This window comes from Schistocerca gregaria, chromosome 5, assembly GCF_023897955.1.
Source record: "Schistocerca gregaria isolate iqSchGreg1 chromosome 5, iqSchGreg1.2, whole genome shotgun sequence".
Lineage (NCBI taxonomy): Eukaryota > Metazoa > Arthropoda > Insecta > Orthoptera > Acrididae > Schistocerca > Schistocerca gregaria.
The window spans coordinates 476624379-476650667 of record NC_064924.1 but is presented as its reverse complement, the minus strand read 5'-3'; the positions used below and the strand labels follow the sequence as shown (position 1 = coordinate 476650667).

The 26289-nt window shown below is 36.5% G+C and overlaps 1 protein-coding gene across 1 annotated transcript in view; it reads left to right on the top strand.

Annotated features, from left to right (window-relative positions):
* The window catches only part of LOC126271937 (tyrosine-protein kinase Src42A), a 193552-nt gene extending 173050 nt beyond the window's left edge, over nucleotides 1-20502 (top strand). The window contains exons 3-8 of the mRNA XM_049974358.1: nucleotides 2494-2657; nucleotides 7479-7647; nucleotides 7854-8012; nucleotides 9144-9322; nucleotides 16261-16417; nucleotides 18383-20502. Of these exons, the coding sequence (XP_049830315.1) occupies nucleotides 2494-2657; nucleotides 7479-7647; nucleotides 7854-8012; nucleotides 9144-9322; nucleotides 16261-16417; nucleotides 18383-18591 (1037 nt within the window). The 3' untranslated portion in view covers nucleotides 18592-20502. The remainder of the gene's footprint in view (nucleotides 1-2493; nucleotides 2658-7478; nucleotides 7648-7853; nucleotides 8013-9143; nucleotides 9323-16260; nucleotides 16418-18382) is intronic.
* Nucleotides 20503-26289: the final 5787 nt, after the last annotated feature.

Below are 26289 nucleotides of genomic sequence, written 5' to 3'. Positions count from 1 at the left end.
AGGAGAGGGGTGTACATTAATATAATCCTTTATGTACCCCCAAAGGAAAAAATAGAAAGGTTTTAGGTCAGGCAATCTGGGGTGGCCAAGGGAATAAAACCACATCATCTACACCATGAAGCCCAATCTAGGCGGTGTGAGGAAATTTGTCTTTTAGGCAGCGACGAACACTGATGCCCCAATGAAGGGGTGTCCGTTCTTGTTGGAAGATGAAATTCAGGAAATGGGCAGTCAGCTGTGGAAACAATCAATTCACACAGAAGAAAAATGGCCTACAGAGATATGTCTGTGACATCGCACAGAAAATATTAACCTTCGGTGAATCTCATTTGTTCACACAATTTTGTGCAGATTTTCAGTGCCCCACAGTCTCACATTGTAGCAGTTAACCTTTCTAGTTAATGGAAGACAGCTTCGTCACCTTCACCTTCGAGGCGAAATGCTTATTTTCTAAAGCACAGTATTACACTAAAATGACTGCTTTCCATATCCCAGTGACATCTCTCTCATATATAACTTACATGGTGCAATGTACACTCTAGCATAGAAGTGAGAGGTTGAGAAGGGAACGAATGTGAAGGATAGGGTATTACAGATGGTGAGGATGACATTGTAATTCTGTCAGAGACAGCAAAGGACTAGAAAGAGCAGTTGAATGGACAGAATAATATCTCCATAAGAGTTTATAAGATGTCAGTAATGGTAAAACATGGGTGATGGAATGTAGCTGAAACAAAATCAGGTGATACTGAGAAATTAGATTAGGGAAAGAGACAAATTAACATATGAGTTTTACTATGTGGGCAGTAAAATGACTGTTGATGACTGAAGCACAGAGGATATAAAATGCATGCTGGAAAAGCAAGAAAAGCATTGCTGAAAATAACGATTTTGTTACCATTGGATATAGATTTAATTGTTAGGAAGTCTATTCTGAAAGTACATGTCTGTAGTGTAGCCTTGTAGGGAATTGAAACATGAGTGATACACTATTCAAACAAGAAAAGAATAGAAGCTCCTCTAATGTGGAGCTATAGAAGAATGCTGGGTAGACAGCATAATTAATGAGGTTGTTGTAAATTGAATTGGGGGAAAAGGAAAATTATAGCAAAAGAAGATGAAGTGATGAGGCTTGCACATGATGGACTGTTGTGAAGAGCTGTATCAGACATGTCTTTGTACTGAGGACTACAACAGCAGCAGTTGACGAGGTCATTAAAGATGGAGCACAAGAATAGATAGGGGAAGGAAGATACAATGTATGTATATTACAGCAGACCAAGTATCTTTTATTGAATGCTGCACACAGATACATAACACTGTTTTTCAGCATAGTCACCAAGTGCCTGATAACAATGGAAGGAACATTCTACCAGTCATTAAGGTCTTCAATGATAGACATTGTATCATTGGTCATGGAACCACTTGAGAATTGCTATGTGAACGTCATCAACAATGGAAATCTTATTGAGAATCAGATCCTCAATCGACCAAACAGCGTCATCTGTGGTTGATGGACAGTCTTCCTTCTCGATCACCACCACCACCACCTATGTGAGTATGCGTGGCTTTGGACACATCATTGGCCCAATTTCACAATGGCTGGACTTGACATTGCATTTTAACCATATACAGCCAGAATTTTATGGTGAATCTGTGCATAATTTAGGTTGTTTGCCCACAAGAATTGTACTGCCCCAGGTACTACAACTCTGGAGAATGTTTCTAGTTGTTGCACCATTTCATTTGCAAAATATGATGCACCTGTTGTCCAGAACTGTGTCTGCAAGATACTCAGAAACATGTACTCTCCTCTGACAATGCACCACTCTTATTGTACAATGCCCTCAGGTTGTGAAGACATGTGTAACTTAGTTTTTGAAGTCCCCCCCCCACCCTGCACTCTAAGCAATTTAAGAAACCACCGAAAAATGGTCAAATAGGAATGGAATTTGAACTGCATTGCTCGCAGATGTGAGTCATTTGTTTGCAACAAAAAAAAAAAGAAACACTTGCCACTTTCAGGGCTGATGCTTTTAGAGTTGTTAGAAAGATGTCCTAAATCATACTCATCCTCACCATAAATCATACATACATAGAATGCTTTTCTCCGTCTTAGTTTGAATCTGTTAACACATTCTCCCTTTGTAGTGTATTACAAGAGTCTTACTATTAAATATTTTCATATAATGAAATATAAATGTAAATGTTCTGTTTTGTGTAATTAATGTGACTCTCGTGTTACGGCCTGTAAAAACGTGGAAATTTGGTTATCGACTGTGGAGTGTGCCAAAAAGTCTGTATAGTAACTGGTTGTTGTAAATTCCTTCAGAAGTAGTTATTAATCCATAATATTAGAAACAAAGTATGGTTAGGCAGTCAAAAGTTGCTTCTCATGTACTGTAACTGTAAGTGTTGTAATATGAATTGTGCTTACATGAATTTGTAATATATAATGTGATATATATTTTGTTTGGTTTACTCCATTCACAGTAAGGGATGGGGATACTGTTAAGCACTATCGAATAAGGCAACTTGATGAGGGAGGCTTCTTCATCGCTCGTCGCACAGCATTCCGTACTCTGCAAGAGCTTGTAGAGCACTACAGCAAGGATGCAGATGGACTCTGTGTGAACCTTAGGAAACCATGCATTCAGGTAAGTAATGTTTTCAAAACCTTTTCCTGCTGCATAGCATTGTGTGGTGCTTAAAAATTTGTGAATTTCAGTAAAAATTCTTTAGAAAATTGCTGGCTGTTTTTTTTTCCTTTTTGTTATAACAGTCATTGCAACAGAAAAAAGTAATATAACAGGGAAGCTCTTTCTGCAGACATTTTTGTTTATCTTGCTTTTCATCTTAAAATGTTGCTTAAATGGATCGACCAGTATTTTCAGAATTACTAAGTTTTCAATGCACTAAGGATTATGTTAGTAATGACTAAGAACTTTATATTTTTGGTTCTCGGTGTGCGGGCTACTAGTGCATGTGTATCTGAAAGTAGAAACATTTACATTGCACTTCTGAGAAATAAAATTATTAAAGCATGTTCGCATATTTTGGTAAGGTATTTGTATGGACTGAGATTGTCTTGTTTTCGTGTGAATTCTTTTGCTTCAGATATCTTCATTAATACTGTATTCAAATGGAATACCGTTTATAACTTGATTTCGTGGATGAAAGCTGAAATAAACTTTGCAATAATATCTCAGATAATTTGCTTCAGCTGCTTCATTTTCTACCTCGTTTTGCCATAAATACCATTTGCTCCTCTGTGATATCTTTATTGCTGTTGCTGAATGAAGTCACCTAGGAGCAGCAGTTCATTGGCATTGCATGTGTTTTTCTAAAATGTAAACTGTTTCTATATTGCAATATTTATTAATGTAAGAACTACCTTAGTCACATGTATTTTGGAAATAATGAAACAGTATATTGTCGAATCATCAGTGCTTCATCCATACTTTTATTTCTGCATTCTGTTTGTCACAAAAATGCAAATAATTTTCTTTACAGAAAGCATGGCTTCTGTACAAGATGTGATAAAGCTCTGTAGACATTTATTTGTAAAAAAAAATAGTTAAAGATCAATTGTTAACAGATTTTGAGTGCACATATTTATTCAGTGTCTATATTTTAATTCTAGACACTCTTAGCTCAATCTGCTGGAAAATTAGTGGAACTGAGCAGGCATCATGGAAAGACTGTGGTAAAAATATTTGTCACATGTGTAAAGCTTAGTTTTCACTAACAGTCTTAATATTTGTTTCTTTTTTTTTCATTTTATGTAGTTGTTGAGTTACAGGATCTGTTGTTAAACTGATCTAATATTTTGTGTTATATGATAATTTGGTGCCAATGGACCAATTTACTCTTTTGTTTTCTTTACTGCTTCCCCTGCTGGATATTTTGGTAAATCATGGCTATTTACTGTAGCATTGTTACACACAACAGAATGTTAGGAGTTATTGCGTGTATAATTACTTGCATGTGCTTCTTCTTGCATATATTTATAGCCCATTTTGAACCAGAATGCAGAATGGAAATGTATGGATGCCTAGGGTGTCGATAAATCACTTGCATAGAGAAATAAGCACTGTATATATCACATTGCTGCTTTAGCACTTTCTAGAAAAGCATTGTTTTTGTGTATTTCCATACTATAGAATAATTATGTGCTAAGCATATAGGGGCTATCCACTATTTTTTGCACTATTCTTTGTGTTCGTTAATTTAGTGAACTTGTTCCACATTTGTTGGATTATTTATATGCACATAGAACCATTATACTATGAATGAAAATCATTCCTCAGCTGCATCAGATTCTTTTGTTATTGTTATCTCTCAGTTACATTGCTGTTGTAGTTGAATTCCTTGATGATATGCTTTTTGCTGCTTCATTCTGTATAGAAGTACCTTCCTTGTAGTGACATTGCAGAAATGTAGTGGTCACATTTTGAATGTTATGTGTTAATGTGTGGCATCAGACACACATTGCTTGATAAAAGTTAGATTTTTCATAAAAAGTTGTTTTGCGGCTTATGCAAAATACTTCTCAGTCCATATTAGTTCTGTTTAATGTAGGTATTTGTTACCTTAAGTGCACTATTTCATATGTTGTGCCTGGTTGAATTCGTTTGCACTTTCAATTTGTGTGTTGATGGTTAACCACTTTGTCAGAAATATCTTCAGTGCATCAACAATGTACAGAAAGAAATACAGTCTGTAATTTGGGATTTAAAATAATCTTCATTAATGTCTGTGTCAATACTTACAGCAGTCTCAACATCTTTCTCGCTATGGTGAAGACTGCAAATAATCTTTGTTATAAAGTGCTCAACTAAGACCAAAGTATTCAAGTTATAAAAACCTTTTGCTTGCTTGGTATTTGTTGTTGTTTGCGTTTGAATTGCCTTTCCAGTCAGAGTATGGTTATCTTCCCAATTTCCTTTTTGTTATAAATTTCCAAGCTCAGTTATGCGCAAAGTAAAAATGTTTCTCAAGATTAATGTAGACCCACTTTCAATTCATCTCAATGTGACAGCAAGTATTTTTGTTGTGCCTTATTAAATTCTGCTTGAAAATGTGTGTGTATGCTGTACTGTTACAATATAACAAGTCAACAAATCAAATTTCATAACAATAGTTAATTTGTGTTATTCATTTTCCTTAATGAATACCAAATTCAGAGTGATAAATCCAAAGCTATTAGTTTACCAACATCTGAATGTGTGTTCAGCTTTTCAAGGAAGTTATTTTAGACAGCTCGTGCTGTAAAACATTTAGACTAGTGTATTTTGATTTTTGACTCAACATCACTTTAGCATTAAATTTAATTAACATCTAACTTAATGTGTAAGACACACTTTCGTATGTATTTGAATATTTGCTTGTTCTGTGGTGTTCAGCAAGAAACACACACACACACACACACACACACACACACACACACACACACACACACACTCTCTCTCTTTGTTTCAGTACTTCATGACCTGTGAAATACTGTGAAGCTCTACCACGAATTAGAACAAAATTTGTTGCTAGATCGACAGATCATAGTTCTTAGACTTTTAGACTTTCTGAGTTAGAGGTAACTGAAAACCATTGAGAAAATAGAGAGACAAAATACGGAAATAAAAGAGATTTAGTTTTTTGATTCTGTGTTTGGAATTAACTATTTCATACAACCATATAAGATTTCAGAACATCTTGAATGTAAACTGAACTAAGCTCATTCCAGTAAGTCAGTTGGGAAAATGCCAAATAATTAATATGCTCAAAAACAACATAAATCTGTTTGCTAGTGTTATCAGTTTTATGTGAAATATGATGACATAATTGGAAACACTAGAATACTGCTGTTACTTGTCACATACATTATATTTTTTCGGTTAGTGTGTTTTGTACTTTGAACTTGAATCATCATACTCTTAGCCAGCATTTATGGGCGATGATAACCTGATCTCATCTGTGGTGATTATTTGTATTCACTAGCATTACCACAGTCATAATTCAGCTGTTTATATGATGATCATTTACTATGTGAAGAGCACCTTACAAATACAATGTTCACATTACTGATACCAGTTTTGCTGATTTACTGCCATCTTCAGATGTGATTAATCCGCTAACAGATTTGTCCTGCTATATGCATTCAGTGATGTGAAATGTGTCAGTGAATTACATCTCATAAAACCTCCTGATAGATTATAACTGTGTGCTGGACGTCTGGGACTCAAACGTGGGATCTTTCTAATTGTACATCATGTCGTAACATACTTTAAAAAAATGTAATTGAACAAAGATATTTTTATTTATTTATATGGCAGTATGTTTAAATCACTTAAATGTCAAAATGTAGAATTGTAACTAGGTTGATTTTGTTCATATTAAATTTATCTTTTCGGTCATTAACATCTATACCATTGATATTTACAGAATATAGAATAATTGAAATATTTAAATTGGTCTGCTGTCTTCAATGCTTTTTGATCAGTGTTACGGAATTTTCTTTCTTATTGATAAAATTTCAAATTTTTTAGCTGATTTTAATGAAAGGACTCGTTCCTTTGTGTTTTTGCTGTCACACTTACGTACATATAATTTCAACTTTAGTAATAATAATAATAAAAAAAAACACTAACTGCACTCTGTGACACGTACTGTACACACGTTAAAATAAATTCTGGGTTTCACTTTACTTCAGGAGTGAAATGTCTTGTTTTGTGCCTTACTTTATAACATTTTTACAACTAACTTTGTCCATGGGGTCGCATTTTAATAAAGTCGGTAATCATCTGATGCAATATTGGTGAGAACTTGCTTTTGCCTCAAATTTTTTTGCTACTGAACTTAAACATCTTGATGTCATGTTACCTTGACTTCAAAAAATGTTTGTCCCGTTTTTCTTGAAACACAGTTTTCAGTGGATTTAAGTCACTAGATAAGACTACTGCAACCAATAGCCATGTTAGATGTCTTCAAGTGCAAAATTTTTGAGGGAAATTTGAGATCTGTGCACATTTAAGTATCTAGTTGAAAAGGACCAAATAAGTGTCAGCTTTTATAATTATGATTATTAGAAAGTAAATTGTGGTTTAACTTCAAAAAATTATATTGTGTTTCTAGCAAGATGAGTCATTTTTTTATAAATTAGTGATTTAACAATAATTTTGTAATTCATCTCGTATTACTGTACTTCAGGTAATGTAAAAATTGAGACAAATTGGAGTTTCTTGGATTAGAAAAGACTGCAAGATTACTTAATTGCTGTAGTAAATATTGTGAACTACTTCAGAAATGTGAGATTTTTGCTAAATGCTGCAGTTTCATGATTTGAATTGCCATATGAAGGAGTCAAGTGTGTCTTGTTGATAAAGTTCTGTTTTTAGAAAGTGTAGAGAACTTGAATGACTTCTGAGTGATAAAAATGTGGTAGTGTCCTGGACTAATTTTGCACTGATGTATTATTGTAACAGGTGGAGAAGCCAGTTACTGGTGGTCTGTCCCACAGCACGCGAGACCAGTGGGAGATAGACCGCTCGTCCCTCAAGTTCGTCCGCAAGTTAGGTCACGGCCAGTTTGGTGAGGTCTGGGAGGGCTTGTGGAACAACACTACCCCTGTAGCCATAAAAACCCTTAAGCCAGGTACACAGAATGAATTTTGAAGAGTACATTTGATAAATTATGTAACTTTCAGTTATCTATTTTTATCTTTAGTTCCTGTGTAAGAACTAAATGAAATAAAATAAAAGCTTCAACTGAAGGGCCACTAATGCTCTATATGTAGCTCACATAAGTCACACTTTTCTCTATTCATATCCTGACAACTGATTACAGTAATGGTGTTACAGGAACCATGGATGGGCAAGATTTTATGGCGGAAGCTCATATTATGAAGAAGCTAAGACACAATAAATTAATTCAGCTCTATGCAGTGTGCACATTAGAGGAACCCATATATATTGTCACTGAACTTATGAAGAATGGAAGTTTGCTAGAATATTTGCAAGGTAAATACGTGTGCTATCAATACTTTGTAGTGCAATCTGTACATTTACCTGGTTAAAACTCTTTTGTAAAGGAATGGGATGTCATAAATTTAAAATATTTTTTTGAAACAGAAGTCAACATGTGGTCTACAATGGTAGTACCTGAATTTGTGTTTGAAAAACATTTATATTATACCAAGGACTTTCTATTTCCTTATTGTCATTGTGTGGTACAAGTAGTACTCAAATATATTAAAGTCTAAGATTTTTTTTTTTTTTTTTTTTTTTTTTTTTGTACAGAGTAACAATTAATGAGATCATACAAATGAAAAGTACAAAGAAATTAATCATATATTCAAATTTTTGCACGTGAGATGTTGCATGCAATGCTTCAGACAATTGTAATCTTATGTCATGGATCTTCATTGATACCTCCTAATTTTCAGTTATTGAAGTTTATCTATTCCATTGCGATACTAGTTCAGTATCACAATTTTTTGTAACATTTGATGTTTTCCTCTGGAAATGATATGAGAGAAATTTTGTGAATATGATGGATGTCGAGGATTAGTGTGTGAGCTGCATAGTTGTCACATTGCCACTTTTGAAGGAGTATCATTAAGTGCTCCAAGTATTAACCTGTGGACAAATTTGCATTCGACAGGATTGTAACTTGTTAACAATCATCTTTTCACCAGTTATCAATGAAGTTAGGAAACCTGACATCACAATGGTAATCAGTTAACTTACTGTCAGATGAGAGTTGATATAACACATGTTTTGAACTCTCATTACCATCTAGTCACTGTGGAGGATGGTAACAGTTGTAACGTAATGTTATGTTACATATTTGACATCGCAGTACTCTGCACAAAAAGTGGAACTAATTGGTTACTGGAGAGTAGGATAAAATTATTCTGTGAAGAGATACATGTTTATATGTGAGAAATCCACTTATCTTCACACCACCCTCATTGCACAGTCAGGTGAAACTGTGAAATACTGTAGCCATAACATCCTTACTATGAATTGATAACATTGAATTGATAACATTTCATCAACAGTGTTTTTCACTGCATCTAATTTTTAAAGATAATGTCGGGTGAAGTGACGACAAAGAAAAGTTATTGCAAGACGGTATCCTCCTTCCAGGGAAGGGACGCTCTCTGAAGTTGCCACAGCTGATAGATATGGCTGCACAAATAGCAGCAGGAATGGCATACCTGGAATCGCAGAACTACATCCATAGGGATTTGGCGGCGCGAAATGTTCTGGTTGGCGATGGAAACATTGTTAAAATTGCTGATTTTGGTTTGGCGAGACTCATAAAGGTAATGATGTTTTACATTTTAAATGGAAGGTATCCTCTAAATTGGTTTGTGATTTACAGTAAATGCAGATAAAAGAATTGCTACATGTTCTCTCATAAAATATTACTTTTACTTGTGCAGATTTATTGGATTAAGATTTGTCTGTGTGTAATGTCAATGTGTACCTTAACCACATAACACCCAGCTACACAGAAAAAAAATGTTTCCAACTGGCTCTAGAGTTAAGTTTTATGTGGTCTACTTACAGGACTGAAATGTAGATTTCTCTGGGTTTCTCTCAGAAATTTTCGTCAGTAACATTGTGTTTGGCTGTTCTGTACCCTGATTTAACAACACAATTGCACATTGAAATTGTAAAATTTTTCCACTCATGTAGAAACCTTTTGTACTGATTGGTCAGCACAAGAGGAAAAGCTGATGTTTATTTCAAGTGGTGTTGAATGTGTTGACTGTACAGTGAGAAAGAACAGATTCGTATATGCTTCAATGTTCCTCTTAAATAAATGTACAAATAAATGCATAGATATGAGTGATATCCGTGTGCTGCATTTTCGTAGAATCCAACATTTATACTGATAATAAACCGAGAGGTTTGCTGTTGCAGGCAGTGGTCGAGTCATTTTGAAAATTGCAACAATAGTGGACCCATATCCAAAGAAAATTGTTATGAAATAAAATAGATGAATGGAAAATCCAGGATGATAAGGACAGATACATTGCTATTCATCATATAGCGGAGATGTTGAGTCGCAGACAGGCTCAACAAAAAGACTGCTAGGCACAAAGCTTTTGGCCAGAAGGCCTTCTTCTGAAATAGACAACACACACACACACACACACACACACACACACACACACACACACACCACTTATACATGCATATACAGGAACAAAACTCATCTGCTTGTGAACGGCGGTTCATTCCTATGTGAAATTTTATTTTTTTGTGTGATACACTCTTTCTGCTACATGCCTCATTGACTGTGAGAATTTTCTCCTTACCCTCAGGTACTTGTGCCTCATACTTTAACGACTATAAATATTCTTTTCTGTCGGGTGGTTAATGATATTGATGTAGGAGAGTGTGTTCTTGGTGTATACAGTCAGCTGAAGGTGCTGGCAACATAACCATTAATTTGGATCCATTTCAATTCTTGTATTTAAATGCCAGTGATAAGGTGACAGCCTAATGACTGGATGCCCATATGCCTTTGCCAGTTCATTGATTTCATGTATGGGTAACTGTGGTTAATGTGGAGATACTTGATTAAGAAGCACCAACCTTTAAATTATTCATTAACTTCAAAGATGAAACCACCTATCTCCTACTTTAACATGGTGGGTGTCTTGTTAATAACAGAATGTGTGCTAGAGTGATGAAGAAGAGTTGGTGACAGTGTAGGCATGTAGCACAAAATGATTTTTCTCAACTTACTTCATTCAGTAATCCCTGGTCAAGAGAATTATGTCGATTAAAATATTAGCCCTAAACTGTTAAAAAATGAAAACAAAAATCTTAATGCCCAACAAAAGATCCCACAGGACAAGAAGCCTCTTGAAACTGCGGAGTACTGAGAGTGACAAGTGCAATAGTGGCAGTGTTAAAGTCAGGCAATCACATGTTGTTGCTGCATCTACAGCTCTTGTGGCACTGGCTAAATGTATGCTATGCCTTCCTCATGAACCTCATTCAGTACTTCTGTCGTAGCTATTTATCCTAATGTAATTTTGATAGGGCTATAAAATTAAGGTAAGGGGGAAAGAGTGTGGGTTTGATTACAGTTAAGCAATGTATCAGGAAGAGTTGAGCATCATACTATGCGCATGAATATCATTAGTGTAGAGACAATGATGTTGATGATGGTAGTGAAGTAGTAAGATATTTGAGGTATCTAAGAAATTCAGAATGAAGTTTCCACACCAAGGTGGATTGTTCACTGTACTGAAACTGCATGCTGACCCAGGACTCATCTGTAGTTTGGACAGTTTACCAGGTGTAATAGTTGTCTAAGACAGGTTCAAGGTACCCTGCTGTTACTAATACTTGTGGTTAGCTTAAGTTCTGGGTGGCATGGAGAGTTTCATTGAAGAGGAATGGATGTTGTTGGAGCAAGCTTCTGAGGAACTGTAACGAGTCTGGTGGAGGAACACCATTGTTGCTGAGTATGTCAACAAGCTTTTGTGGCCATTCTTATTGATAGTGAAACCATCTGAGTTGTTAGGCCATGCAATGTTCTTCTTCAAACTTCAATCCTCGGTATTTCGATCCTTCTGCTGGGATCTCTGCAGGATTCCCCTAGTGTTCCTAGGTGCCTGAACACTTATCAACAGACAGTATCACTTTTCTGTATAAAACAGACATTAAAACAACAGAGTAAAAGTATTCACAGCTGACATGTTTGTGAGATTCGGTGTCAAATCTTCATTACTATCATCCAGCAAGCAGGTATTATGCAGCTCATAGGAAGTAAAATTGTCCCAGACTTGTGCCACCTGCTTCAGTTATGCTTGCAGTCATGTAATCCAGTCATGTTATAAAAATGTATGTTGTATGTTCCACGTGTCCTGCAAAACCAATGGATCAATATCAGCCAATCTTTGTACACAAATCACTTACTGTGTGGAAAGAATCACTATGGGGATAAGAAACACCTACCTTTGAAAATGGTGGAGGTGGGGGTGAAAAAGACGTGTAGCTCACATCACATGAATACCTGGACTTTATCCATGCATTATTTCAAAATGAGAGCACTCAATGAGATGCAACAAACTTTACACATAATTTCAAACCATTCCTCACTGACAACGTGCACAAAATGGATGAAGTTTATCACTTACTACATTTTCACTGATTGTACAGTAAAACTTCTGCATCAGGTGTGGTATTTTAATTTATTACTTCATTACTAGTAATTGTATTTGTGACATGTTTTGTAGGCAGTATTCACATACACGACAGAGGGCCTCTGGAAAATGTCATTGTATGACTCATAGTTCAGTAGATGAGTCATAAAGATTGAGCTGTGTGAAAACAAAACTAAAGAGCGTAATTTGCTGGAGATATACAAGTGAACTATGTGTTCAAGAAAGTGTAAAATACATTAAATATATGTGAAATGTATTTGACATGCAAACTGGTAAAGCCATAGGTAAAAAGCTCCTCCTAAACACCTGGATCGATTTCTGTTAAATTTTGTACATGTACTACTTATCTGGAAAGAAATACTGTGGGGTAAAAACCAGAATCTTCTATTGAGGTGGGGGTGATATTGTGGAGAGAGAAGGGGTGAGGAGAATATCGACAGTCAGTGAGGAGGAAGGAGGAGATGGACAGAGACAAGGGGAAGGAGATAGAGAGGGAGGGGAGATCGATAGAGGGGGAAGGAGCAAATGGATAGAGAGAGAAGGAAGGAGCAGATGGATAGTGTGTGGGGAAGGGGAAGAGATGGACTAATAGAAGATTGGAATAAATACATACGCAGGCAACACTTGGTACTCAGCTAGTTTTAAATATAAGGGAGAAATTTATGAGCAATGTGACTGGGATTCTTGGGCTCACCTTTGTTGCCTGTAGGAATTATCATTTTTTTTAGCATTTCAAAAGGAAGGCATTAAGCTAAGCAGAACTATAACTATCTTGTTGGATCCTCTATATAGATGACAGATTTGCTGCACGACCACACAACAGTGACAAGCTATGTAAATTCCAGAATTTTCTATACAACATTCATCTAAAAATCAGCTTTATCATTGAGTCAGAGAGTGATGTCAGCCTCCATTTCATAATTTTTTTGATCAATATATGACACAGTATTCTAGGACACAGATTTATAGAAAAGCTACACCATCCAGCCCAGAAGCAAGCCATTCTGAACACTGTCTTTACGTGTAGTCCGCATCAGTGACAGATACAGCTTGTGACTGGCACCAGATTTCCTTAGGGAAATGTTGATAGCCAATGAATATCATGACCTTTATATAAATAGGCCTGTAAAATGAAGTGGTAATAACAACATTGCAAACAAGAACAGCATATGCAGAATATTTTGAAGGAATTGTATAAGGGCTATACTTTTCAGTCAACACATGATAAGACTTCATTGATCTACAACAAGATTACCTGAATACCTGGAAGTGCAGTAACAAAATACATCACAGAGCATGAACACCACACATTTTTGAGACAAAATATAAAATCAGTGATAGCAGAGCTCTGAGGAGAATGTGAACCAGTTTGAACTTAAAGAACATAAATGCTAGCCAGAGAATATATCATATGCAGAAGGAAAGTCAACAAAGCAGTTGCAATATTGAAGCAAGAGTACAATTTCGACAGAGATTATGGTTACAGGCTTCTGTCTTTTTATCTACTCGCTGACACAGAAAACCACTCGGCAATAGTGAGTGAGGAATAAAAACAGCTACCAGGAAGGGGGAAAAAAAAACTGAAGTGGCACAATAGCAATAATATTTTGAATTCATTGACCGTATTTACTCGAATCTAAGATGCAATTTTTTTCCGGTTTTTGTGATCCAAAATAGCTCCTGCGGCTTAGAATAGAGTGCAAAGTAAGCGAAAGTTCTGAAAAATGTTGGTAGGTGCCGCCACAACTAACTTCTGCAGTCGAATATATGTAGCGCTACACAGGCATGCTTTTCAGGCACAAAGATAAATACTGGCGCCAAAACCTCTGCGTGAAAAGAAAAAAAAAAGAGGGGGGGGGGGTTGGAAGACGATCTTTTTTTCTCCGCTCAGAGTTTCGACCACTGCATTTTCATACATTATCCAACAAAGTAAATACAAATTCCGTATTGTTCATCTTCGAATCTAGCAGCATTTCAGTGTATTATGAAAATCCGACTGGCAAGACTGTTTGGGCTGTTTTTCAATATGGCCAACTCTACTTCCTGAATTATTTCCTACCTATGCGAAGAGATGGTTGCCAATAGCAACTTTTATGAAGTGTGAATCACTTGCAGTATTCTCTTCACCATAAGAATAATATGAATATAAACATTTTACCATGTATTCTTTCGTGTTTGCTGCTATCTCATTTAAATCCTGTTTGCCTAATAAACTATGAAACTAGAATGAGACAACAGCAAACACGGAAGAATATACATACCATGTCATGTTTATATTCGTATTATTTTTATGCCTAATAGTGACACAGTCAGAAATGAAGCACGGCTATTGACTAGATTTTTAAATCTAAGATGACTCTAAATTCTGTGCAGAATGTAATGTACTAAAGAGGTGTCTGCAAAGATTTTCAAACAGAGAAAAATTTTCACTAAACTCTTGTTCAGAACATCTTCTATCATACGGAGACTATTATTTGGTTCTTGCTGATCATTATCAAATAAAGCAGCAGTGTAAATAACAACAAATAGCAGTCTCTTGACATTGTTTCACTTTTTTTTTTTAAGCGTCGGTAGTTTGCACAATAGCAGGGTATACCACGAGCGGCGACAGACCGTAAACACTCATTATCAGAATGCGAGAAACAATGCATGACACAGTACAATAATGCATTTTCAGCTGAGAGCGACCTAAACACCTATAAGAAAGATAACGGCACTTCTCAGATCAAAGCAAAATAAGCAATTGATTCAAACCAGACGTGAAAAAGGAAGGGTACCCGTATAAATACGGACGGAGCGCTTGACATAACAATGGCTACTTGGTAAAGCTTAACTGTTAAGGTTACGACTCGCACCAAACTACTGTAGCTGTATCTTCATCCATTCGACCTCAATTGTTTCTCATGTTGCAATGAACCAACTTTGTTTTGATTTGGAGGTGTGGTCTGAAACTTTTCTCTCCCCTTGAATTTCGAGTTTCAAATTTCAGGTGCGGCTTAGATTCGGGAATTTTTTTTCCTCGATTTCGAGTCTCATTTTTCAGGTGCGGCTTAGATTCGAGTGTGGCTAAGATTTGAGTAAATACGGTAATCGAATGATGATGGTCCAACAATAGCAGCCTGAAGAATTTTACATGGTTACTCCACTTCTTTGGAATATGGCTGGGAAACAGCATTTTATAAGTGAACAAAAGTGTCCTTCGACTGTATTTGGCTTTTCAGGAACACCAGCAGAATCCTGAAGAAGAACGCAAGAGAGGTATTGAATCATCGAGCGTTGAAGAAGTTTTAACAGGAATATGACATAAACTAACTTTAAGGAAGGAGTAAGTTCTATTTTGTTAGATGATAATTGGTAATTTTATTTATTCTTTTAGTAGCTTTTTCGAAAATACCTTCCAGGAGAACTTGAAAGACCAGCAGTCAAGAAATTTTGTGTGGTGATGGAAGGTAATCAAAATGGGGAGTTTTGTGTTGCGGGAGTTGTCACGCTGGGCTGATTATGACCACCATTTTTACAGATAAAAAGTATTCACAGCACTCTATTTTCTGCTTGAAAAAACTAGGATGAAGCATTGTCCTCATGAGAGAGAGAATTCAGGGCTGGGGAACTGGTTTCCAAGGAATCCAGAAAGAGAGATAGGTAATTGTAAGAGGGGCTAATAGATGTTGCTCAAAATATTGTGATAAGAGAGGTGTGAAAATTGGACTAAATACAGTATGTATTGTACATTTGTGTATTTTATTCTTCTATATCACGACACTGTTTTCTTATGACTTAAAATCCTGAGTAACTAGACTCTCAGTTAAAATATGTCATACTACTTTTCCTCATTAATCTTGTGGCATTATTTGCAAAGAAATGATCTTTGTCTCTGAAAACTTGAGGTTAATCTGCAGGTGTTTTGAGTTGCCCTTGATTGTGCTAATGCAAGTAGCAATATTTGGTGTCTTTTACTAAGCGACATATTTTTATGCAAAACATGAATTCATTGTTTCTGTTCAACAAATGTGCTTTTAGTGATATACCTTTACTTATATGGCTAATGATTTGAAAATCTCTGTGTTGTACAGGAGGATGAGTATGAAGCTCGTGTTGGTGCCAGGTTTCCAATTAAGTGGACTGCTCCAGAAGCTGCCAATTACAGCAAGTTTTCTATAAAGTCTGATGTCTGGTCATTCGGTATACTTCTCACTGAGTTAGTCACCTATGGTCGTATCCCATATCCAGGTATGTGCATAAAGGAGTTACACGTGTACACAGAATTGTAAGACAGTTTTTATTCACCTTTTACTTTTTGTGGGGGTCGACATGAAGATCAGTTTTCATCTTTCATGTGGTTGTGTGTGAACATATTGTTGATAACTGCATTCAGTGTGTGAGCATTTAAAAATGCTTGTCAGTGGAGTTTAATGGGAAGAAATGCAGGAACTACAGAAATTTATGAATGGTACAGTGGTAATTTTAAGGAACAGTAAAGAGCATGGAAGCAGTACAACATTTATACATGGTGGTTCACAAATTAACAGGACTGTTTTTTCACTAACTTAGAACTAGATTTTGACAAGGGATGGATTATTAATTGCTATTAATCAATTAATCATAATTATTCTTGTGGTCATTATAATATACCACTATTTCTTCAAAATAATTAATTTTACATAATTGATTGCCCCTACAATTAATTATTTATATTTGCTTTTTTTTTTTGTTTTAAAGCTTGTTGAGTGTTGACTGAATGCCTATAACTTGACTAGGAAAAGAAGTGTGACTGTTCCATATTGCTAATCGTGTAATGTTCTCACAAATTTGAACATGTTGTGCTGACTGCACTCTGTTTATGATTGCTGCCAACATCTTAAGTAGTGTGATGAAGTCTTATGTATGTGTCAGTTCAGAAATAAATGACATAACAAGTGTGTGTGAACCCATCTGTCTCTGTGATGTGCTTTCACCAATCCTTGAAACTTGTGTAACTTATGACATAGTAGCTGACTGGTTTGCCTATGACATAGTTGCTGATTGGTGTGAGGCACACAAACCTAAGAGTTTTCACCGCTGGAGGGAAATAAGTAAACATTCTCTTTTTCATCTCTTCAGTAATGTCAGTCTTTCTCTGCTCCCCACCTGCCTATAGGCCAGTTGGACTTCCGTCCATAACTAAGCCTTGTTGTTGTGATATTGTTACTTTAATTTTTGTAGAGCAAATAGTCCATCTTAAAAAATAATTTTAGGAGGAAATAAAAATAAACAGTACATAACAGTTAATCAAATAATCGATTACTAAGACACAGGTAATCAGTATGATTAATTTATCCATTTAATCATTTGAAAAAGCTAATTAATGGACTTTTAATTATAAATGCCCATCCCTAGATTTGTCTTCTAGTCTGATCCCCAAGTTTAATTTGATCATTACAGCCTTTTTGATATAATCTAGTATTGGCAATCAATGGTATAATAAGAATTGCCTAATTTGAAATTTTTTAAATTAATGGAGAAACTGGTGGACATGTAATACTTTGTATCGGTGTCATGTTGTTGAGCGTTGACTCGTTGTATATAACTTAATCATGGAAAGAAGTCAGACTGTCCCACAATACTTATTGTATAACATTCGCACAAGTTTGAACATTTTGTGTCAACTGTATTCTGTTTAAGTGGTGTCGTGAAGTATTTCTGTATTAGAATAGAAAATTCGTGATTGAATGTGAATAGATTGCTGCTCGCCACATAGGCGAGGCGTTGTTGAGTTGCAGACAGGCCGGTGAAAAGACTGCTAAACATTTAAGCTTTTGGACAAAATGTCCCTCTTTGGAAATAAAACACAAACTTATGCATGCGTGCACACACACACACACACACACACACACACACACACACACACACACACACACACACAAGTTGTTGTGGCCTGATCCCGACTCACAGTCGGGCCACAGTGGCAGGAGACAGTGGCCGTGTGTGTGTGTGAATTGTGCTTGTGTGAACACAAGTGTTTTCTAATTTCCAAAGAAGGACTTTTGTCCGCAAGCTTGAATGCTGGCAATCTTTCCATTATGCCTGCCTGTGAGTCAATGCTTCCTTGATAATTGTGCCTAATGTATCTAGTTTTGTCTAGCAGTGAGTCTCACTATCATTTTTATTGAAAAAAGAACTTTATAATGTATAATTATATATTGTGTGTGTTTTCAGGTATGACAAATGCAGAAGTTCTTCATCAAGTAGAACATGGGTATCGAATGCCGTGTCCTCCTGGTTGCCCAAATAGCCTGTATGAGATAATGTTGGAATGCTGGCATAAGGATCCAATGAAACGCCCTACGTTTGAAACGTTGCAGTGGAAACTGGAAGACTTCTTTACAATGGAAGGTTCAGAGTACAAGGAAGCTTCGGCATACTGAGAATGCGCCCACCTCCCGGAATGGCCACTGCACACTCTGCCACGGAGGGTTCCGCACATGCACTTTTTGTCTCCCCCTGTCTGAATGCTGTGGAAAACGTTTCGGGTTTGGTGGTTAAAGAATAGAAATGCTTCCATCTAATGTTGGGCTCTGCCAGAGGTCGGTTGTACTTCTGTCAGTTGTAAATTAGAGAATGAGAGACTTGACTTGTTGGTATAGGAATGAGAATATATTGCTGGTTACTTCAAAAGTAAAGCTCCATAAAATCCGTGCTCATCGAGGCTTTTGAAATCTCTTAAACTTAGTATTTTGGTCATCACTAAATGTGAAATATATTTCGTTAAAAGTACCTTTCAATTGGCATGAAATGTGGAGCATAGAACTTTTCAGTGTAAACAGTTATCAGCTGCAAAAAGTAAATGTAGGCTCCTCAGCTGACTTGCAGTATTATACCTACAAAAGTGATGCAGTACAGTCAGGCAGTACCAGCTGAAGTGTCAGAGTATTCAGGAGCAAAAAAGTTATTTGTTCACAGCCAAACATATTGAATAGTGGAGTATTTATTTACTTAAGCACACACACTTCATGAAAGACTGTCTAATATATAGCTTTTATGTATTTTTCTCGTGTCTGCAACAGGCTTGTTTTGTGTCGCTTCCTTTGGAAAATTATCAAGTTCTCATGTTTTTATTTAAACATTGTGACTTGATTCTACGGTGGGAATGTTGCTTGATTAAATAGTGCTGAAGTGAAAAATGAAAACAGTTCCATTAACAAGCATTCCCTCACTCATTATTTTAGATGTTACTTGGAATTGTGAATCGATAAAACGTAAAAAAAAAAATATCATGTCATATTTAGATAGTACATATGTTTGAAATGCTCATACTCCCGTATTGTTAAGGATGTGTAATTATGCAATGTAAATATTATTTTTATAAACTAGTTGCCCATCTTTAGGGCTTATAGAACTGAGACATTATTTCTTTAATTTTTTATGAGCCACAGAACTTAATTGTGGAAGCCTAATCACAGTAATAGTTGCGTTTATTATATAGTTTACAACAGAGATGAATTACATCACTGTATTCAAATTTTATGATTTGTTTTTTTTTTTTTCAGTTGTAAAATATTTGTGTGATTTGCTAGCTGTACAGTTCTATTCTTGTTTCATTTTAACAAGCAAATCTTCTGATTTCCTTTTTTACAATGCATGCATAGGTATGCACGTTACAAAGAACAAAGTTCACTGTTGAGAAATATTTGTTTAATAGCAGACACTGACTGTTGAGCAGATTCTATTTTTCTGGAACAAACCAAAGTAGTGGTTGGTAGGTACCTTACCTCTCTCTCTCTCTCTCTCTCTCTCTCTCTCTCTCTCTCTCTCTCTCTCTCTCTCTCTCTTTCTTTTTCTCTTTCTCTCTCTGTGCTTGTTTTATGTCAGTATCATGTTCATTAGCCTCAGTGGGTACAAAGACTTAATGCACACTTTCGCACAAAGAGTTTTCTGGAAAGTTTACATTTTGGATTATTCATTGAACATTGATTGACTTGGTCCCTGTTGTGAAATTATTGTGTGTGTGTGTGTGTGTGTGTGTGTGTGTGTGTGTGTGTGTGTGTGTGTGTGTGTGTGTGTGTGTTCGGCAGTGAAGATGTATTAGTAGAAATGTTTTCCATTTTATAAAGTAACCCTGTATAAGCTTGCAAAAATTTATGCAGTGTTTTACAACTTTTAAAATCTCAGATTAGCCTATTTGATTTATTTTACTTGCATTTAATTCAAGTATCTTTTTTGTACAAAATTTATGTGGATGTTTCCTAAAAATAAAATATCGATTCAAAAGTGCTTGTTATATATTAGCTGTATGACAGTGTAATTGTATGAAGAAACATAAATCTATTACAAATGTTGTTTCTTTTCTTATTCATTACTCACCACCAGTAATTATATGCTGTTAGTAAGAAATCTTTACTCAGAAAAGAATAATTGAAATTGATATACAATTTAATACCACTGAATTTTGATCAAGTGGCTGTAAATCCCAAAACAGACTCCTGTAAAAAGACTTCCTGTATTTGGAGAGTCCACTGTGTGAGTTTTGTTGGGGATACTGATGCTGGAGGAGTATCGATCGATAGTGGTGTACATGCCAGTTTCAGTAGGCGCAATGGCTTGGCTAGGTAAACATCATGAGTTTACTGTGGAGTATGTATATGTAATGGTGGTTCTGTGGTTACTACTCAGTGACCATGCAGCATTTGGTTTGAACTTGATCAGCATGATTCTGTTCCTGAAAGAAAATCTATTAGAGCTTGGGTATCATATTTTAAATCATCAGGTTCTACACTGAAAAGAAAATCTACTGGCCGACCTCGGACTGTAACAACTCTAAAAAATTTGGTGTGTTTGAGAGTATCCATCCAGCAAGCTTCAAAATGTTCAGGACTTAAACATGCAGTTGTCCTGGAGTTACGTAATTTGGATCCTACACAGAGGTCTTCATAGGCACCCCTACAAAATTATTGTTCTCCAAGAATTAAGTAAGAGAGATTTTGAAATTTGTAGAGCTGTGTGTGAGGAAATTCTTCCGAACATTCCGCCTTATGCTGTTTTGATTTCTTCTGTTGAGCCTCATTGCCAAGGAACTTTGCCAAACACCACTTCACAGCCATCATGTAACAGTTCGGCATGCCACTGCTGAACTTGATGTGAGGGGGTCAGTATTTTTTCATAGACAATGGAGTAATGGTAATGGTTAATTTGAATTGCTGCTGTCAGTTGATGGAGATCTTCTTCCGTCCTAAGTTAAACCAGTGTGTTGGGGACCATGAAGGAGAAGTCTCGTTCCAACAATATGGAGCTACAACTCTCACTTCTCATCATTGTCTAGAAATTTTGAGGAAGTTCTTTCCTGGAAGTCTTCTCTCTCTATTAGGAGACATTGTCTGGCCCTAAAAGTTACCCAGTTTATCACTTTTTGATATTTTTGCTTTTGGGGACACTTAAAGGCTCAATTGTACTAACATTGCCCCACAACCCTGCAAGTAGTACAGGAAGCAATCATCCAGGAAGTGGCTGCCACATCGCCAGAAATGACACAAACTATGGCAGCTTCCAGGAAAAGCTCTGTAAATGTGGAGGATACCATTTGCAGGACATAATTTTTGTATTTGTTGTTCACAAAGAGAATAATTTATCTGTATTCATCTTTGTTTGTTTCTAACTACCTTTAGAAATAAAGGAGGTCTCTTTGCTGACCCTGTACTTTTCATTCTCTTGTTATCTATCTTTGGATGTGCAAGATAGTTGAACAGAAAAAAAAATGTTGAAGGGTCACAATGATTGTAAAATCCACAAAACATAACTCTGAAATACAACTTTTATCTCACAATTGCCAGTTTAACCCCACAAACAAAGGAACAAATGACTAACATATATTGACTAGTTTCTCATGTAACTTCACATTTGGAATTTCAAATATTGCTTTCTTCTTGCTCAGTTAATAGAGTTATGGGAAAACCTTTGCAGGATATAAAAAGAGGTGAACAGAGACCAGCCTTTCACCTTATGAATGAAGTATTAACTGTGAGAAATAGCGTAAACACAGAACCAGTATTTACATTCTGGGACAGCTGTAAAATTCTACTAACTTGCTGCTTAGATATTGAGGAGCAGAGCCATGTGGCCTCCTGCAGGTATTTACTGAGCACGTAAGCTCATCAATTCATTACTCTGCTGGCACATGGGTGATTCGTTAGTGCATTACATAGTGGCTCTCCACACTGAAAGTTCATGTTACCAATATCAAATTGATCATCTTTATTGGGTAAAAACTCAAAAAGGTACTGGCTTCAAGTACCCAGAGTTTCACATTGACAAGATGCCATTTTATATCTGTTTGAAAACTGCCATCTTGATTAATCAGGTCTTTAAATTTCCACTGATTCACTGATAGTGGAATCCCAAAAGGAAGGTAGCATTTGGCAGTATTGTATATGATGGATTGTAAAAGTATACTATTTCTCTGGTACTTCACAGAGCATGTGAGCAGTGTTTATGGTAGTCCTAAACAGGAACTGCCATGCTGCAATGCCAATGCTAATGACCAGTAACAGAAAACAGTAGGCAAAGTTTACTCTGTGATAGTTAAATCAAGCGGGTTATTGTTTTAGAGACCTATACTGAGTGTTAAGAGACTTTCATTTAGAACTAATGGATTGTCTTCTGCAAATTAGTTCTCATTATAGTAAAAAAGGAGAAATAAAGGGAGTGTAGTGTTTCGCTGTTGAGAACATAAACCAATTCGAAACAGTGAAAGAAAAGTGGTAAAAAAAAAAAGTTTGTCAACAGTGAGAAGCTTTCCTTAGTTGCTTAAGGAAAATGCTATCAAAAATTAACTTTGAAGTAGATTAGAAGTTTCTGAAATTATATATTGAGACCATAACACTGCACAGCAGAATTCAAGAACAAAGAAACATTTTGTCTAGAAGAACTCTTACATATGATTTTATGTAAGGAAATGAAAACTGAATAATAAGGGATTGTGGGTTACTGAGGACTAATTGTAGCTGGTAGGCATGGATGAGGAATTAAACAACCGACATAAAGAAATCGTGAAATAAGCACAATGAAGTTTTAAACTTATCTCTTCCTATTTCTGGAAGTGCTGGACAGTAAGTACCATAATTGCACTGTCTGAGAAAAAAATTGAAGCATCGAAAGAGGCGGAGGAAAGCAAATGAAACTTCATGGTTTGAGAAGGGGTGTGATGTTATTTCAGCAGTTAAAATATTGAGTCAAATTTACAAAGAACTTTGCAGCCCACTTAACAGTATGACACTGCATACCCTCTGACCTGGATGCATGCACTGATTTGGTTGGAAAGGTCGTCACACAGCATTTGTACCTTTACACACACACACACACACACACACACACACACACACACACACACACACACACACACCTTTTGTTAAGGACAGATATGTGGCTCTAGCTAGCCATGGCAGTAACTCATCATCATGCATACAGTTTGTAGAGACATGTGCCATGTGTAAATGAGCATTGTTGAACAAGCGTACTGTAGTGTGAGATGTAACACATGAGGATGCTGGATGTAGGAGATGTAGTGTTGCGCTGTTATTCTCTCAATCACTACCAGCTTTGATATCAAGTCATACCTGTGGCTCCCAGGGAGTAAGACCACTGTACCTCCCCAAAACATTGGAAGAATGGAACCTACCTAATTTGCAACCATACTCACCAACGAAAGTCATTTGGGATGGTGTAGAACCACAGTTCATCACTAAACACAATGTGATGCCATTCTTCATCAGTCCATGCTTCCTGGTCACAGCACCACTCCAAATGGAGCCATTTGTGTTGTTGTGGTAATGGTAGCCTATTCATGGGATGGTAGTTCCCTAGTCCATCTGCTGCTAGTCTCCCACCAGTAATGCAAGATAACACAGAATGTTTCAGGGACTCCATTACTTTTTCTCGACTGGCATTTGCAAATGTGAAAGAATTACGATGTGCTTGGTTCACAATATGGGGATTCTCCCTTGTGGTGATCAGATGTGGTTGATCGGAACATGGACAGGCATGTCTGCCTACACCTTTCCATGCCGTCCATTAACGGGTCACTGTCACCCCGGAATGTTCCTCAGATCTGGACATTGCCTGATTCTGCCATCTGCCAAAAAGAGGTCCACAATGATAACCATTTCAGTTTTTGTCAGGTGCTTATAATGCTCTTTCGTATGAGTATGTTGCATCTACATCCATATTTTATATATTTATTTACATGTCTAGTTCTGTAGGACCAAATTGAGGAGCATATCTCGAAGGTCATGGAACATGTCAGTACAAGAAATTACAACATAAAATTAACAACAGGTAAATTGAAATGTTTATGAAGCCTAAAAATGTCAAACTATAAGTTTATATGAATGTAGTCAACAATATAATGTAAGAATCAGCTTAATTTTTCAAGAAACTCCTCAACAGAATAGGAGTGACCCATGAAGAAACTCTTCAGTTTCAATTTGAAAGTATGTAGATTACTGCTAAGATTTTTGAATTCTTGTGGTGGTGTGCTGAAAATAGATGCAGCAGTATACTGCACACCTTTCTGCCAAGAGTTAAGGAATTGCGATCCAAATACAGACTAGATTTCTGTCGGGTATTAATTGAGTGAAAGCTGCCTATTCTTGGAAATAAGCTGATACTGCTAACAAGAAGCGACTAGTGAACAGGGGTCGACAAGAGGTTTGCAAACCTACACCACTTATTGCCCAAACTGCCTGTTTCTGAGCCAAAAATATTCTTTTAGAATGGGAAGATTTACCAAAATTTAATACCATATGACATAAGAGAATGAAACTGAGAAAAGTAGACTAATTTTCATGTCGAACGAACACTTACCTCAGATACCGTTCAATTACTAAAACTGGCAGCATTAAGTCTTTCAATAAGATCCTGAATGTGGACTTTCTATAACAGTTTACCATCTATCTGAACACCTTGAAATTTGAACTGTACAGTTTCACTAGTCATATGCCCATTTTGTGAAATTAAAACGTCTGGTTTTGTTGAATTGTGTGTTAGAAACTGTAAAAACTGGGTCTTACTTTGATTTAGCGATTTTCTACAAGCCATGAACTGCACTATTTGAAACAGAGCCAATGTTGCACACAACACCATGTACTACCAAGATAATGTCATCAGCAAACAGAAATTTTCTAGAATTATCTGCCATACTAGAGAACATATCATTTATATAAATAAGGAACAGGAGTGGCCCCAACACTGATCCCTCCCCCCTGCCCCTCCCCCCAACTTGTCCACACCTCACTCAGGCCCCACATCACAGCCATTCTTTGAATAATGACCTTTTGCTGTCTGTTTTTAAAGTAACAGGTGAACCAATTGTGAGCTACTTCCCATATTCTGTCATGGTCCAACTTCTGGACATTTACATGGCTGCTCTGCATCATCGAATCACCTTCATGCTATTTCTCTATTAGTCCACTCTCGAACAGCGCATGGAAAAAACAGTATATCTTTCTGTGCAAACACTGATTTCCCTTATTTTATTATGATGATCATTTCTTCCTACGTAGGCTGGCATAAACAAAATATTTTCTCATTTGGAGGAGAAAGTTGGTGATTGAAATTTCATGAGCAGATCAGGGCACAATGAAAAAGCCTTTGTATTAATGATTTCCACCCCAAATCCTGTATCATGTCCATGACACTCTCTCCCTTATTTCTCAATAATACAAAATAGAAAGTCTTTCACAGCCCGCTGCACCGTGAGGCAACCACTCACTCAACCACAGGTGAGGGGTCAACTTCAATGCAGGTAACAACCAGGCTGGCTATCCGGTCGACTGATCTGTGGACTAATGAGTTGTGCTGGACATTCATTGGATCCCCACCGCCTGTTCACAGTAGCGAAGCACATCTACTGCAGCCTCGAGCTGTGTAACCAAAGCTAGCACAGCCTGGAGCTGAGAGCGAACTGTCACCAACTCATCTCACATTGCATACAGCAGTTACATTCCCTATTCATACTAAAGATGGTGGAAAACTACACCACACAGACAAACAAATGACTATTGACACATGCTGTGGAACTCTACTGTAGACAGTTACGAAAACTGAAAAGCTGTGTCTGGTAAATTAGGTTAACA